Consider the following 15,038-nt stretch of genomic DNA (forward strand, 5'->3'; position numbering starts at 1 on the left):
GCCACAGTGACCATCCCACCCTTAGTATCAGGAGAAACAACTGTCTGTAAAATGGTAATGACATGCATTAATGGTTCTGGCTGGGCATGATGAGAATCGTCAATGATGAAAACCTGTATATTTAACTCCAAGCCTCAAGATAAAGAATTGGGGGCGGGGGGCAGAATACAGGCGGAAAGCCTGTCTTAAAGTGCATCCGAATAGAAAAAACGCACTGTCACCTTCAACAAGTGAAATAATTTACTGTCTGTCTAAACGTTATGTGTTGTGTTAGACTACAAAAATGGACTGGGATGGACGTTGTTTCAGCACCATCAGTGCTGGACCTAAACGAAGCGCAAATCACCGGCACACTGCAGACTCGGGTGAAACCACAGCCAACTAACCGCAGTGCCCGAAAAAACTCAAGACACAAACACATAAGAAAGATATGCTATTGATTAATAAGTGACTCTCCGATGTCCTATTGATATGTTAGTGTTTGATACAATAAAGCTATGTGGCCTATAGCCTACCGCTAATCAAAAAAACATTCTAATGTCAGCGGTTCTACCAATCTCTGAGAGTTCCCTTTCATCACAAAACACCCTCTCCATACACTTACGTGTAAAATGTGTCGATGACTACTAACATTAATCATGAAACCGTACATTATGCATAAATTGCCAACGAACAATCCGTCCTTTCTCCAAACCGATCAGGTCAGCCCGTAACAGTCCATAATAACATGAGTTATTCTCCACAGCTTAAACTTCATAGAAAACAATTTCCATCCATTAATATACGTAGCGGCAGTAAGAGCAAGGTAGACACAAATGTCCGACCATTTTAACACAATACTAGGGTCACATTTATATATATAATTGTTCTTACCTGTTCAATGCAGTGGCTTCGCAGTAGAACTCCGTATTGGAGCGCAATGATTGACCATGGAATGCTGAGACCATCCAGCCCCTCCCGCTGCGCTCCCAGTACCGTAAATGTTTCAACAGAGGCGCTACCGAATTCACAACTGACTTCAGATGTGATGGGCCTAGGGCTGTCAGGCGAAAAAAGCTTACATGCTCTGGTAAAACACATAAAGTTTATTATCGTTCTCTTCAAAACTGGCGCCGTTTGTCTTGAGGAAACACTAATCAGTCACGGTTGCACTGCAGTATATTTAACCACAAAACTGTTCGGATCTCAACAATCGAAATTTCACATTCAAGAGACTGGTCATTGCGATCTTATGAGAACAAGACTACAGAACTCTCTCTGATAATCATGGGAAGCTATGTGTCTACAGAGGTGATCAGGTTTTATAACTCATTTTTATGATCTGTCATCAGGATAGATCAATAACCCATCTGATTTAATATCCTCTCTGTCCCCCACCCACACACACATCTTTAGATGAAGATAACCTTGACTGTAACTTGCCTGCAATTAACCATCTGATGATACATGAGGATGACTTGTCCTTGTCAAACACCTGGACCTCACAATATGGGGCTAATGTAAATGAAGTTCCCAAGTGACATACGACATTCTCAGTGTATTATCGTGCTCCTATGCAGTAGTTCTCCAATAACGTTTACCCGAACACTCGACAAAATGTAGCATTCTCATCAAATGACATGCAGAGGACTATATTGCCATCTTATGGTCCTCATGCATAATGATTTGTAATGTGGTTTGAATGACATTTTATTGAGGACTGACCCATCTGTCAAACTCCAACGTTCAGACAGTGTATCAACTAAAAATATATTTTTTTAAATGATCACCTGACATATATTTGCAAATACACTGTGTCAAAAACATTAGTTGATCTGATGTCAATCTAAATTTTTAGGTATACACACATTTATATTCTTTGACAGTACAATATATTAAGACTTGACATTCTCAGCGCTTTGAACATCAATAAATATTGTAAAACCTTTATACAGATATTGACCTGAGGCTATCATTGGCTGTAGTGCTAGTATGCATTGCTTTCTATTATGCAGACAAACTAGACTACTAACTAGAACCACAACGTACAGTGGAAGATTATTAAAATCATTCGAAAACATTTCCCAATGTTTGAAATAGAAAACTGTCCCCGCAAACACTTAGGTCAAATAAAACCCAACATTGAGTCTGACGAATGCCACAAATACTGGTATGGAAATAAGGTTCCAAGAGAATGTGCCAGAATCCACTGTAGGGGGGGGGGGGGGGGGGGGGGGGCAGCATGGAGTGCAATGACGACACCAGCCTCCCTTCTCAGCCGTCTTCCTCTGGGGTGCTATTCCCCAGATGGCCAACAGAGGGTAGAGTTGTGCTGGGTGGAGACGAGGGGAAAGGGTTGGAGAGAAGAGAGCTGCCGCCGTTGTCCTCTGCGCTGCTCGAATCCTCTCCTGCCTGCTCCCAGGGAGGCCCTGTCTCTGCCGGCTCCTCTTGGTCCCAGTGCAGGACCTCCCCCTCCTCGCAGCCCAGGGGAAACACACGCTGCTCCCATGGGGCCTGGGGCTGCACCGGGAGAGAACACACACACACACATTCATACACCAACACACTGTTATTAGAGTGAGGTGAGCCAAGAGATCAACAAGCTAGTGAGAACACCTTTCCTGACATTAAGGTTGACAGGGGAACAGTGGGTGAACTCGGACAAGATATTCCTTCCTGTCTCTTTTCCCCTTTGCTGTGTGTGTGTGTGTGTCTGGGTGTCTGGGGTAGCCTTCCCACCCACACTGTGTTGAACATCATGGGGGAAGCCGGTCACAATCATGGTTTGGGGCTACGGAAATATACCTGATCACTGATCTCCAGTGTATCTCTGAAGACTGACAGTGTAATGCCGATTTATATCTGGACGGCGAGTATTTCGTCTGTGATTTAAACCTTTGAGGCCGTGCGCCACAGAAGTTGGTCGCCCGAACATGTCGAGCTGGTCAAACGCTGGCCCTCGTCCTGCTGCTCCTCCATGCTGGAGAGCGGGGCCGTCTTGATTCGGCTCCCCTCTCTAAGAGCCTATTGCTTGATGACTCATCCAATCGAGAAGCCCTCCAATCAGCCCAGAGTCACCCACTCCTCGAGTCCTCTCACAGAGCGACACAACCCCCGACCCCTCCCACAAGTGTCTGGATGACACCGCCAGCTGATGGGTCCCTCACCACACACTCCTCCCCCGCGCCTTCCTCCGTGTCCGTCTGCGGATAGGTGCAGCCCCAGTCAGGAGGCGGAGTCCCGTCGCTCTGAAGGCCACACTCCCACGCTGAGCCTCCCATCCCTAGGCTGCCATCCAGGCTCCTGCTACCAGACCTGGGCACAAACACACTGGGCATAAGCTTCTGGAAACACCCACCATGTTGAAATGCTTCACTGAGCGATTTCCGGGAGTGGACCTGTGATTTTGACATGTGGTGATGCTCCCTTGTGCAAGATAGATGGCCTGGCCTGCATTAGATATGCCAAACTATATATGCCATGGAATTCTAGTGAGGTTCTGTTTCTCTGGTTTTGGTGTGTGGTTCTAGAGAGTGGTGGTGTCCGGAAGGTTCTGAGGTTCTGGTGGGCCCACCTGGTGGTGCGTCGGTGCCGTCTGCTCTTGCCCCAGGACACCCAGCGCAGCTTCTCTCTCTGCTCACATCCCAGGTGTCTCTGGGAGAAGATCTCGTCACACAGGAGCTCTACCTGAACAGGCAACACACACACACACGGGTCATTCATAATTCATTTTCGTAGGAGAGAGAGAGAGTCCTGGTAGGGACAGGCATCGTAAGCATAAATGTTTATGTCCGTACCTCTTCTTCCTCCTCTTCCTCTTCCTTCTCCTCCTCTTCCTCTCCCTCGCTCACCTTCAGTAGTAAGGTGCTTACTATTCTCCAGCTATAGAAACGAGACTCTTAGCTCAGTCTCTTCTCTCATTTTTTGTCCAAAACAATCGTGTCTGACGGGGTTGTATAGCTTCCGCTGAGCAGTAAGGGCCTACTGTACCTTGGTGTGATGATATCTTTGTACTGGAGCTTCTCCACCTTGGTTGTGGCAGCGAGTGACATGGGGATGACAATGTTGTTGATGTTGTAGACGCTCTCTCCTTGACGCCTTCGGATAGGGCCCTGAAGACATGGGGGGAACACAAGGTCTGGTTAGGTTGGAGAGGCGGGTTAGGTAGATTAAGTGGGTGAGGTGGATGAGGTAGGTGAGGTGAGTGAGGTGGGTGTAGTAGGTGAAGTGAGTGTTAGGTTGGTGTAGTAGGTGAAGTGAGTGAGGTGGGTGTAGTAGGTGAAGTGAGTGAGGTGGGTGTAGTAGGTGAAGTGAGTGAGGTGGGTGTAGTAGGTGAAGTGAGTGTTAGGTTGGTGTAGTAGGTGAAGTGAGTGAGGTGGGTGTAGTAGGTGAAGTGAGTGTTAGGTTGGTGTAGTAGGTGAAGTGAGTGAGGTGGGTGTAGTAGGTGAAGTGAGTGAGGTGGGTGTAGTAGGTGAAGTGAGTGAGGTGGGTGTAGTAGGTGAAGTGAGTGTTAGGTTGGTGTAGTAGGTGAAGTGAGTGAGGTGGGTGTAGTAGGTGAAGTGAGTGAGGTGGGTGTAGTAGGTGAAGTGAGTGAGGTGGGTGTAGTAGTTGAAGTGAGTGTTAGGTTGGTGAAGTGAGGAGGGTGAGCCTACCTGCACAAGAAGTCTGCGTGTGTGGGAGGCCTGAGGCGTGGATATCTCCTCTAGCCCCTCCCCTGAGCCGTCCTCTGGGTCTGACAGCCGACACAGAAGGTCGTCTTCATCTAGAACAGGAAGCAAAGGTCTGTTACAGCACAAATCCGTCTGAACATGTAGCACACACACACACACTCACACATACGCACACACACACCTTCCAGCACTCTGTGAGTGTGTCTCCTCTTCCTGCTCCCTTGATAGGCCTTCCTGCGTGGCATCGGGGCCAGCCCCGCCCACCCGACTGGTGACACGCCCCTGACCCCGCCCCCTCGATGCCTTCCATGGTGCTTCTGGCGCTGATAAGAACCTGGAGTGACACAGCAAACAGTGTTAGATCATCAGGAATCCCCCTTACGCCGACTACCATCCCCCCCCCCCCCCCCCCCGGGCATAACAAGGCTTGGCTAATCCTTAACTCTCAGTCGTGTCACATTAGACAGATGACGTTTCCCAGACCCACACACAATGAAGCTCTTTGTCTGCGGGCAGGTCTTTTGTAAGGAGAGCAGATAGTCTGTGTGCTTGGTGGGAGGGGTGTGACAGAGACGTTAGGGTAATCTGCAAGCTCTGAGCCTCGCGGCTGAACAGTGTCAACTAGGTCTGAATCACAGCTGGCACAGTGGCCCCGTCAAGCTGCAAGGGCCAGATAAGAGAGGACACTACCTGCAGATATCCCTCTGCCTATTTCCCCCTCTGCCGGCTCCTCCCGCGAGGCAGTCACCAACGGAGCGAGAGAGTAAGGGGAGCACAGGAGATAAGGGGGAGAGGGACAGAGGAGGAGGAGAGGCGGAGAGGACAGACAGCAGCAGGAGGGAGCGGATGTGTCTGTGTGTGATGTCGATCGTGGCGAGCCCAGAACAAGATTAACGTTAACATTCACTTCCTGTCGGAGAGTCCCACCGGACCCTATAGCACAAGTTTCCCTTGTGTAATAACCTTTCACAGCCTAAACTGTAGAATACTGTGTGTGTGTTCTGTTGAGCTTAATCATTGGCTATGGGGGGGGGGGGTGTCATTCACACGGACAGGAAATCGACAAAGCGGCGTTTGAGTTAGCTCTCGGGGGGCGTCCCAGTGCTCTGCTCATCTGACACGCAGCGGTACTCCTTCCCCTGGCCTCCCCGACTCTTCTGCCCTGTTCTCCCCTCTCTCGCTCGACCCATCGACCCTTGCTAGCCAGGACCATCCTAGCTGGTCCTGGCTAGCAAGGGGCACTGGGGGATTAATGATTGGAGAGGCTGAGTCAGAGCATGTGTGAGAAGCCCACTGGAGAGCAGCCAGGGACTGTTACTGCCAACCCGCCTGCTCAGAACCTGCTCTGGGGGGGGTGTAAGCTCTCCAAGTGGAGCCTCCGTGGAGAGCGTGTGTGCTAGCTGCTCCTTACCGGGCAGCGGTGTTGAGCTGAGCCTGCGGCGCCTGCGGCCGGGGAGGGGGACGGGGCTGGACGGCTCCGTCTTCAGCAGCAGGGGCCTCTGGACCCAGTCTTCTCGGAGCACGGCCCTCTGGAGGTGCTGCTGGAGAGGGGTGTCTGGATGGGTGGGGCACAGACGGCAGACGTGTTGCGCATTCTCCCGAGCCAGCTGTGGTTTGAGAGCCACGCATCTGATGTGGATCTGTTTTCTGAAACTGATCCACTGGGTCTGAATCGTATACACTAGGTCTGTATTCGATACACTAGGTCTGGATCCAATACACTAGGTCTGGCGCTGAAACACTGAGTCTGGAATGGATACAAGGCTTGTTCTGAGGCTTATACGCTACATTCAGATTTGATCCACTAGTTCAGGAACTGATCCACTAGGCCTTGAACTGATCCACTAGGCCTGGAACTGATCCACTAGGTCTGGAACTGATCCACTAGACCTGGGGCTGATCCACTAGGTCTGGAACTGATCCACTAGGCCTGGGGCTGATCCACTAGTCCTGGAACTGATCCACTAGATTTGGATCTTAATCACCAAGACTGTCTCTGATACATTTGTGTGTCCCTCTGACCCTCTTCGCCCCACACAGGCCTACCTGAGGAGAGAGACAGCACAGGGTGTGCTCTGCTATGGCTCCTCCCAGGAGGTGGGGCGTAGCTGGAGCACGTGGGGTCAGAACACAGGCCAAGGGGGTCACATGACTCACAGGTGGGGCATGAGGAGCAGGGAGAGGAGGAGGAGGAGAGGGAGGCGGGGTCCAGTTCCTGCAGGAGGAGAGAAAACCGTTTAATACAGAGCACAGCTCCTGAATTACAATTTGTTCACACAGGCCACGACGGTCCTCATCTTTCATCCTCTGTGGCTTTTTGAATCCCCGGTAACTCAAGCCTAACTTATCTAAAAGGAAATGGGTCAAAGCGAGAGGTTCTCTGAACCGGTAGCCAGAGGGATTCTGGGAAAGGAGTGGCAGAGGTGAACGAGTGGAGTGTCGTCTCGTCTCGGAGCTCGGCGCTCGATGAGTCACCGCGCCCTGGAGGCGCTGAGGCAAATCACGCAAATCAAACGAATTAAGCCGCTAAAAGCTTTCTTCTCGTTCCCTCCTTCCTTCCTCCCCCCTCTTCCCTTCCTCCCTACATTCTCACCAGCTCGTGTTTTGCCCTGCTGCTTGCTCTAGCTGGCTGGGCAGAGATCACAGAGCCAGCCGCACTGGGCAGGAGAGAAAGGGCTAGGTGTCAGCTTCAAGCCCTCCAGCCCCGGGCTGAGATTCAAGGTCTCTTGAGATGGAAAGGCAGCACGTCTACCACCGTCTACTGTCCCGGCGGAGCCTCTCCAAGAGTCCTCGGAGCTCGTCGACGAATCCTAATAGAACAATTAGGCCCCGTCTGCATAACGAGGGGATCGGAATGACGCCTCCAGGGCCCAGGCAGTCGTGACGCACGCCGCAGGTTCTCCATAACAACGCTCGGGAGTCGATGCGCCAATCTGTTCTCTAAGAGGACGACCTAGAGTTGGTCTAAAGGTCTCATGGTTGTGTATGGGATAGCAGACTGTCTCACACAAGCTAGTCCAAACATCATGTGGTGGAAACACATTTTAAGATGTTCCCTGGCCAGTTGTTGGCTTTTTGAGCACAACCAGCTTTTTGGCTTAACTCTAATTCCTATTTAATTTAGGGACCTTTTTCCCCCAAAAAAATTATTGGCAGTAAATGCTGGTCTAGAAGTCTCCTCAGCTTGGAAGGTCAGGGTTAGAGAAGGTTGAGCTAACGTTCCAGCAATGTAGACCTCACTTCGGGGGGTGTGTTGAGGTTAGGGCAAAGGCCAGGGCTGGGTTATGTTAAGGTAAGGGTTACCTGTTGGGTATGGGCGGTGGTCACGTCCAAGGTGAAGAGCCGGGGTTTGTGGTAGGTGACGAGGGGACGCGTCCGCGCGGACACACAGGAGGCGTCGGCCTGGAGGAGCTGTCTCCTGCGCACCACCCTCCTCCTCTTCACCCCCCTCTGGAGGAACACGTCCTCGCCCTTCTTCAGGCTGCTGCAGAGGAGCACACAGAACGCACGCTCAGCACGGACTCACCTAGCATTACACACACTCAGCCACCGGTCACTCAGCCATCACATAGACTCTGAACCTCCTTAGCACTTTCCACTATCAAAAGCACGCGCACACACACACACACACACACACACACACACACGCTACGTTCGCTTCCAATCAAAACAAATCTGTCCGAGTCCCTCGGGGCATCTAAATCCAATGGGTCCAAGGAATCCACGACAGCCTGAGAGCCGGGCACAGTTCGGGAACAGGAAGGAAAACTTGAACTCGTGATTCTGATCCAAATCTCTCCGGATGCAGTTACTTAGTTCTGTGGCTTGTTTCAACACTGGGGAGCAGCATGTTTAAACTCCGCTCGATGACTGATGAGAGTGCACGTCTGGGCTGAAGCCCAGTCACACACACACGCGCGCACGCACACACACACACACGGGCTTGTGGAGAGAAGCGACCCTCACAACGGCAATGTCATCTTGGCAGACGATTCCATCTCCACTGAGATGGATAGTATGTTTCCGTGGTAACAGGAAGTGTGTGTCCAATGCTTGTCATATTGTGGCAACTCCCCCGGACCCTCCTCACCCAACCCTCATGGCCTCTTCTTAATGAGATTCCGGAGGCTTGAAAACACTCGAGATTCATACAGTGGCTATGGTGAACTGGATCTCTCAGAGTGGTGTCTGTGGTCTGGGTCTTATGCAGTGGTCTAGGTGGTTTAATACCTGCCGAAGGCCTTCTTGTTCAGACCGTTCCATCTGCGGGCGTCTTTAGAGACGGGAGAGGAGGAGGGTGACAGGTTGAGGGGGGGCATCAGGCTGGTGACAATCTGGGTCAGTTGGGCACTCTGTGGGATAGACACATCCCCCCCGTCACAGACACGCCACGGTACCTCAGCCCGTATGTCACACGTTAACACATCTGGGAAATTGGGACCTTAAAAATGGTATGTTGCTTGATTGGCTAGGGGGAAAAAAACGAGCGTGTGTATGGGTGTGTGTCGTGCGTGTGTGTGTCGTGTGCGTGTACCTGTCTCTCTATGTTCCGGAGCAAGCGTGTGGGGCTGCTGGGTTCGGTGTCCGAGGCCAGGTCTCCATGGCCCCCTGCAGTGAAGGACAGGCCTGCTGTCTCTGTCAGCAGGGTCTGCTGGATCTGCCTGTCTGTCAGTGGCTGGGAGTCTGCCAGAACCACGCCCCCCTGAGACCACACACACACACATACGTATATGATGTGTAGTGATGCCTGATTCAATCAATCCTGCACGATGGTTGGGTTCGTAATCCATCCATAATGGAGTGGGCATTGTGAGTGTGAATAAAGCTGTCAGGAGCCAAGAAGCTGTCATAGCAGCTGATGAGCCGAGACACTGTGAGTTAAGACATCAAAGCCAGATGACACCCTGGGAGCAAGTGTCACACCAGGAGGTGACAGGGTCTGCAGCCAGGGTTTAGACCAGGGTTGGGAGTGGGGTCCACCTCCAGCAGGTCCTGGAGGGTTACCTTGGTGGAGGAGATCTGCCTGCGAAGGTCTCCCAGCTGCTGGATTCGGCCCTCCAGTTCATCGACACGCAGTTGCAACCAGGTCCACCGGCTGCCCACCTCTGCCCTCCCCTCCTGCCAGCTCTGCTCACACCCAGACCTGCTTCTGGGAGGTATGGAGGAAGGTGGAGATCAGGAGAGAGCAAGAGAAATGAGGGGATGAAGAGAGAAACAGAAATAACAAAAGACAAAAAAAAAGGGAAACTTCTTTTAGCATTTGATTCAAAAGGTTTAAGGATTCAAGATTCGATTCAAACATTCTAAGAACCACATCAAGTTTGTACAATACTTTCAAATGATCTGTTTATTTTTTTAATTATCTTAAAAATGACTATCGAAACAGCAAGCATGTTTAAAAAACACTCCTTCAGAAGCCGAGCGTTTAGTAAAAGTAGTAGTACTTCTACTAGTAGCAGAAGATGAAAATGACCTAGCTAACATGCTAATCAGCTGTTTTAATGGGCTTTAACAGAGATGGGGCTAGGAGGAGGGATTCTGCTGAGGCAGGTAAAATGGAAAACTAGGCCATAAATAAATCATTTGCAAGCTGTGTGCCGGTTTCCATGGAGGCCGTATGGTCTGGTATTCCTGTACTCTGGACGGTCGCTAGCCCCACCGAGCAGTTGCCATGCCACTGCTCTACGACATTGGGAATGCCAGGAACACCAAGCTTCAAACAGAGCAGGAAAGCTTATCTGTGGAGGCTAACAACAGCCGGTTGGTTTTCCTCTTTCACAAATAGGCCTATATCTTTTACTTCACCAACACGAAAATGGTACTGCCCACAGATTTAAATGTTGTTACGACTGTATTATGAAGCCCTTGTGACATTCCTTATAGAAAAGCAGGCAAATTATTATTTAAAATCGTCCAAAGGTCTTAAATGGAGGCTCACTGACTCCCATCCTGCACCCAGTGTCTATCCTCCCAGTAGCAGCCGCCTGGCACAGCCTGGTACTGCCTGCCCCAGCCCCAGTTCTAGCCCTGGGGCCTTGTCTGACTAGTAGGAACATTCCAGAGATATTTACAGTTAAGTGGAGCAGCATGACAACACACACACACACAAAGGAGAAAACAGAATCAGTAACTTCATCCCTCTAACCCTAGGGTTTAAGACAGTGTCAACTGTCCCTTTATCACCTTCATTCCAGGAATTAGCCAAGTCTGTCCCCACTCCAATGCCATGTCCATGTGGGAGACTGAGAGCAGCTCAAATAAAGGGTTGCTGGAGACTGAGTATGCTAGACATGAGCCTCTGCTATAGAAAATTGAATCTCGGCCTACACCCAAATAAAGAAAGTTCCAGCGTGAAACCTACAAGGGATGTAAGAGAAATTGCATTCCGAGGCTCTTTTAACTGACTTCAAGTCTATAACCCCGTCGTTTTTCCTCAAACAAACCAAACCCATTTCCTCGTCTCATAAAGATGGAAACGACCTAACACCCTCTTCCACCCCGAGGAGGTCCCATTGAAGGAGCAGCATGCCATAAAACGTCTGGACTGTCAGGCACTGGGACACCATTGTCGGCCAAGCATGAGGCATAAGCCCTACACAAAGACAAACTGCGTCAGCCAAGGGGGATGCCAGAACTTTGCCAAACAAACCCCCACCCCGGCCTCCCTCCTTCTCCATGTCCGCCTTCCCCAGAACGGTGTCAACCGCTGGCGCTTTGTCACTCACGCCGTTTATTAGTCCCGCACAGGAATCACTGCCGACATCCCATCGTTTCACACCCGAGCTACATAAATGTCACGTCTTTCTCTCCATCCCAACATTCCAGTCCAGGGAAGTGTGGTTACTTGGCGATGTGCGACTGGTACCAATCTACCAGGAGAGGCCATCATCATAGGACTTCTAGGGCACAACATTAACACTCACAGCAAAAGGGACCGATGGATTTAGAGAAACTGATGGTGGGGGTTTTTCTCCAGAAGGTTAAGTTGTCTCCAGACGCACACAATTCTTATTTTTAAGAGAGTTGGAGCCTACCAGGCAGTAGGCTAAAACAGGATAGGCATTTTTCACAGGTTTTGATCTGGTCTACGTACTAGGCCTACAGCTGAACATAGTTCCCTCATCGGGTTCCGAGGAGCTCTGGACGTCAACACAGAGCACAACGACAAGAGCTCAGAGCAGAGGGGCCGTTCCATTCAAAGGAGAATAGGTAGGATGGGAGGGCATAGAGGTATGCCAGTCTCAGTCAGTCTGCACCCCCCCCCCCCCCGCTGCTGGGAAAAGAGAGCCAGGAAACCAGACACGACTGTTATGACAGCAGTAGAGGGTTGTGGAGGAATCTACGAGGCCGACCGCTGTCCTCCCATAGACCAACCCATTGGATGGAAGTCAAGCGAAAAATAAACAGAGGAAACGTCATTGGTATCCACAGCTGTAAGGACGGAAAACTAGACTTCACCACGTTTGCCAAGAAGGCCAAATGAAACACATGTGGAGCCCTTCGAGGGTGGAGCTGCAAAACTCCCTTTAAAAGAAAAGGCTGTTTTTTTCCCACAGCTGTCATTAAATGTCATTTAACTCTTTCTTTCCCTCTCTCCCCTGTCCTCTATCTCTCATTCTGTCTCATTTACATTTAGTCATTTAGCAGACGCTCTTATCCAGAGCGACTTACAGTAAGTACAGGGACATTCCCCCCGAAGCAAGTAGGGTGAAGTGCCTTGCCCAAGGACACAACGTCATTTGGCACGGCTGGGAATTGAACTGGCAACCTTCTGATTACTAGCCCGACTCCCTCACCGCTCAGCCATCTGACTCCCTGTCTCCCTCTCCCCGGGGCCTTTCTGTCATCTGCAGTGGGCTTCGTCTCTGTCTGAGTGCCTGATAACTATGCAAGGATTTAACCTAGCCATTGAACTGGTACCGTTTTCGTCTGAAATCCGCCCTTTTTTTGACTGACGTCAAAGGCCTGCTCTGAGGAATTTGGGGTGGAGAAGTAAGGAAACCAAGAATACCAGAATACTCTGTTTGGGGTCAACTAAACAAAAGCAAGAACAAAAAAACAGTTTCAATCATTTCTCTTAAGGGTTTAGGGTAGCAAATAGGCTCATGTGTTTACACTTTGACTCAAACCCACATACACTTGTTTTTATGGTATGTGATCTTCATACCTTTCCTCCAATTCATCCACTGTTTATGAAGCTGTAACAACCCACTGCGGCAGCCAAGAAAACACCAGGACTCCTTAAAACAAGCCCTTCTTAAACAAGACACCCGTGGGAGAAAAAAAGCTCCTCTTTACTTTCAAGATGTCTTTACTTACAATGGTACCGCCAGGTTTCTGATTGGGCGTTCAGGCTCCAGCTCCTCATCAGAGCCGCTGTCTGTGGCATCAGAGTCTATGGCCTGCTGGACACCTCGTAGCAGTGCCTGGGCATGGCAGGCAAATTCCTGAATCTCTGTCGAGGTTGATGGAGGTGAGGAGGACTCTGGTACGAGAGGCCACTGAACTCTACTGCCCGGGGTGGGGATCTGCACATGTACCAGGAGTGGGTCGGGCTTGGTGTCAACAGGAGCGGGCTGGGTCCCTGTCTTCTCCTGCCTGAGCCTGTTCTTCAGAGCGTCCAGCTGGATGCTGCAGTGGCGGCTGGCGTGATCCCCTAGCAGAGCCTGGAGCCTCCTCTGGATCCTCTCTGCCCTAAGAAGCAGAGCTGCCTGTCTGGAGATATGCCACTGGGTCTGGTCTCTCACTGCCCCCTGCACCACTTCAGCAGTCACGGGTTGATCCGGAGCCCTCGTTACCCAGGCTTGAGCTGAGGCAGGTTCCGCGCTAACAACACCCCGCTTTCCCTCCCTAGACACGGTAGGTGTCAGCAGAGCAGAGCTGTACTGGCCCATGGTGTTACCCTGGTAATGTGGAGGAGACTGGGGGACATCAGGGCCATCTGCTTCACAGTGTTGAGGCTGCATCACCACATCTTGGCCACTGTGTTCAGGGATGGGCACAATGTACATGGCTTGCGTACCTGGTAAGGCTGCTGCCTGTGAATCCTTCAGGTTTTTGTTGAGAGAAATCAGGCTGAGAAGGGATCTAGAGAGGAGCACACTCTTGTACTGGCTGCTTGAGGCCTGTAGCAGGGGAGCTAGGATGGAGTTGGGGAACTCCAGGGAACCTTTGGTGCAGCAGGTGTCCAAGAAAGGCAAGGAGGAAAGGTTAAGCCACACCTTCTGAGAAAAGTTGTCCTCCATCAGTTTCACATGGGGGTCCAATTCAGGACTGAGCATGGCACCATCTGCCTCCATGTTGCTGGAGCTCAGAGGAGAAGGCAGGTGGATTCTGTGTCTGTCTTTTGTGAGCTTGGTCAAGGCAGGGGCCATTCCCTCTGACCAGAGACTCTCTTCAAACAGAAAGGTGCTACTGCACCCGAACTTATGGTCCCTGTAAATAATAGGCAAAACAAATCCATCAGTTTAATGAAAATGTGGCTTTTAAATTAGTAGACTACACTATTAGATAGCAAACAATAGGCTACACGACGCTGTGACTATCATCATTAATAATGACTCAATGACACATGTTTAGCAAGCTCGTAACTTTGACATTAGCGTACAGTACAGTACTGTATCTGACTAAATAAATAAACTGCAAATTGCTCTCTCAATCTCTCACATTTAACTCAAATATGAATAGTTAACGTGTCGATGTCCTGTTCGAAAAGTGAGGGATACCACAGAACAACAGAACTACAGTACAGTATCACCTAAGTTAAAATTCGTTAAGAAACGTCTGGGAATAATATCCACTCACCCGATGAAAACCGACACTGTCGACTATTAGAAATCCAAATACTCGATCATATAGCCCAAATACTTGTCCTGTGCTGTATTCTTGAAACAGAACACACAATCTTAAAATCTGTGTAACATTAGTTTCAGGAAAGGTTAGATTTCTGAAAGTTAACGTGAGGTCAGTAATCCAGCTGGCTAGCTAAAAAATAACGAAGATATTTCGCTGGCTGACCCACTACCTAATTTCCAACTGCCGTGATAGAACGGCTGCTTGTTTCTGTAGCTGTTACAGTAGGGGCGTGGAACACCCGTGTGGGCGAGTCTATGCAAATGTTCCTGCAGGTTGGACCAATACAATGCAGTGCATTGCTCATTACAAATCTGGCTAAACTCTAATATCACGCGCTGCGCCTGTCTCTGGTAAAGAAACTTAAGATCTGGTCAAAATAGGATAGGATATGTTTTTTCGTGATGAATTGAAATATATGTAAAATTGGTATCCTTTTTGTAATCCATTCAGTCCTTGTAGCATGTTTCTTTTAAAGCACAAGAGAAACAGAGACTATTGCACAAATGAAGTCATGTATTTCAAGGTATTCAGGTA

The 15,038-nt window shown here is 50.0% G+C and overlaps 2 protein-coding genes across 5 annotated transcripts in view; both read right to left on the minus strand.

Annotated features, from left to right (window-relative positions):
• Positions 1–926, minus strand: part of map2 (microtubule-associated protein 2) — a 56,957-nt gene extending 56,031 nt beyond the window's left edge. The window contains exon 1 of the mRNA XM_062456996.1: positions 874–926. The gene's annotated coding sequence lies outside the window, so the exon portion shown is untranslated. The remainder of the gene's footprint in view (positions 1–873) is intronic.
• A 141-nt stretch (positions 927–1,067) lies between these two features.
• kansl1l (KAT8 regulatory NSL complex subunit 1-like) lies at positions 1,068–14,721 on the minus strand. Of its 4 annotated transcripts, XM_062457007.1 has the most exons (15): positions 14,454–14,715; positions 12,969–14,084; positions 9,654–9,798; positions 9,184–9,351; positions 8,880–9,001; positions 7,953–8,133; positions 6,696–6,864; positions 6,061–6,204; positions 4,831–4,983; positions 4,632–4,741; positions 3,970–4,091; positions 3,777–3,861; positions 3,554–3,666; positions 3,147–3,294; positions 2,095–2,499 (listed from the first exon to the last, which is right to left on the minus strand). In XM_062457007.1, the coding sequence occupies exons 2-15, from the start codon at positions 14,021–14,023 to the stop codon at positions 2,254–2,256; spliced, it is 2,961 nt and encodes a 986-aa protein (XP_062312991.1). In that variant the 5' UTR covers positions 14,024–14,084; positions 14,454–14,715; the 3' UTR covers positions 2,095–2,253. The 4 variants fall into 4 exon arrangements, with proteins under 4 accessions (XP_062312990.1, XP_062312988.1, XP_062312989.1 ...); XM_062457006.1 differs by lacking the exon at positions 3,147–3,294 and having other exon boundaries at positions 1,068–2,499; positions 9,654–9,795; positions 14,454–14,721; XM_062457004.1 differs by lacking the exon at positions 3,147–3,294 and having other exon boundaries at positions 1,068–2,499; positions 14,454–14,721.
• Positions 14,722–15,038: the final 317 nt, after the last annotated feature.

Source organism: Osmerus eperlanus, chromosome 3 (assembly GCF_963692335.1).
Source record: "Osmerus eperlanus chromosome 3, fOsmEpe2.1, whole genome shotgun sequence".
NCBI classification, from domain to species: domain Eukaryota; kingdom Metazoa; phylum Chordata; class Actinopteri; order Osmeriformes; family Osmeridae; genus Osmerus; species Osmerus eperlanus.

What these genes read in the sequence shown, in the direction of transcription:
- kansl1l (XM_062457004.1), bottom strand. Translation starts at nt 14,023, where the DNA reads ATGGCCCCTGCCTTGACCAAGCTCACAAAAGACAGACACAGAATCCAC. An exon ending in AGAAACCTGGCGGTACCATT is followed by an intron (nt 9,799 to 12,968) that starts GTAAGTAAAGAC and finishes CATACCTCCCAG; the next exon opens with AAGCAGGTCTGGGTGTGAGC. An exon ending in CAGCTCAACACCGCTGCCCG is followed by an intron (nt 4,984 to 6,060) that starts GTAAGGAGCAGC and finishes GTGTCACTCCAG; the next exon opens with GTTCTTATCAGCGCCAGAAG.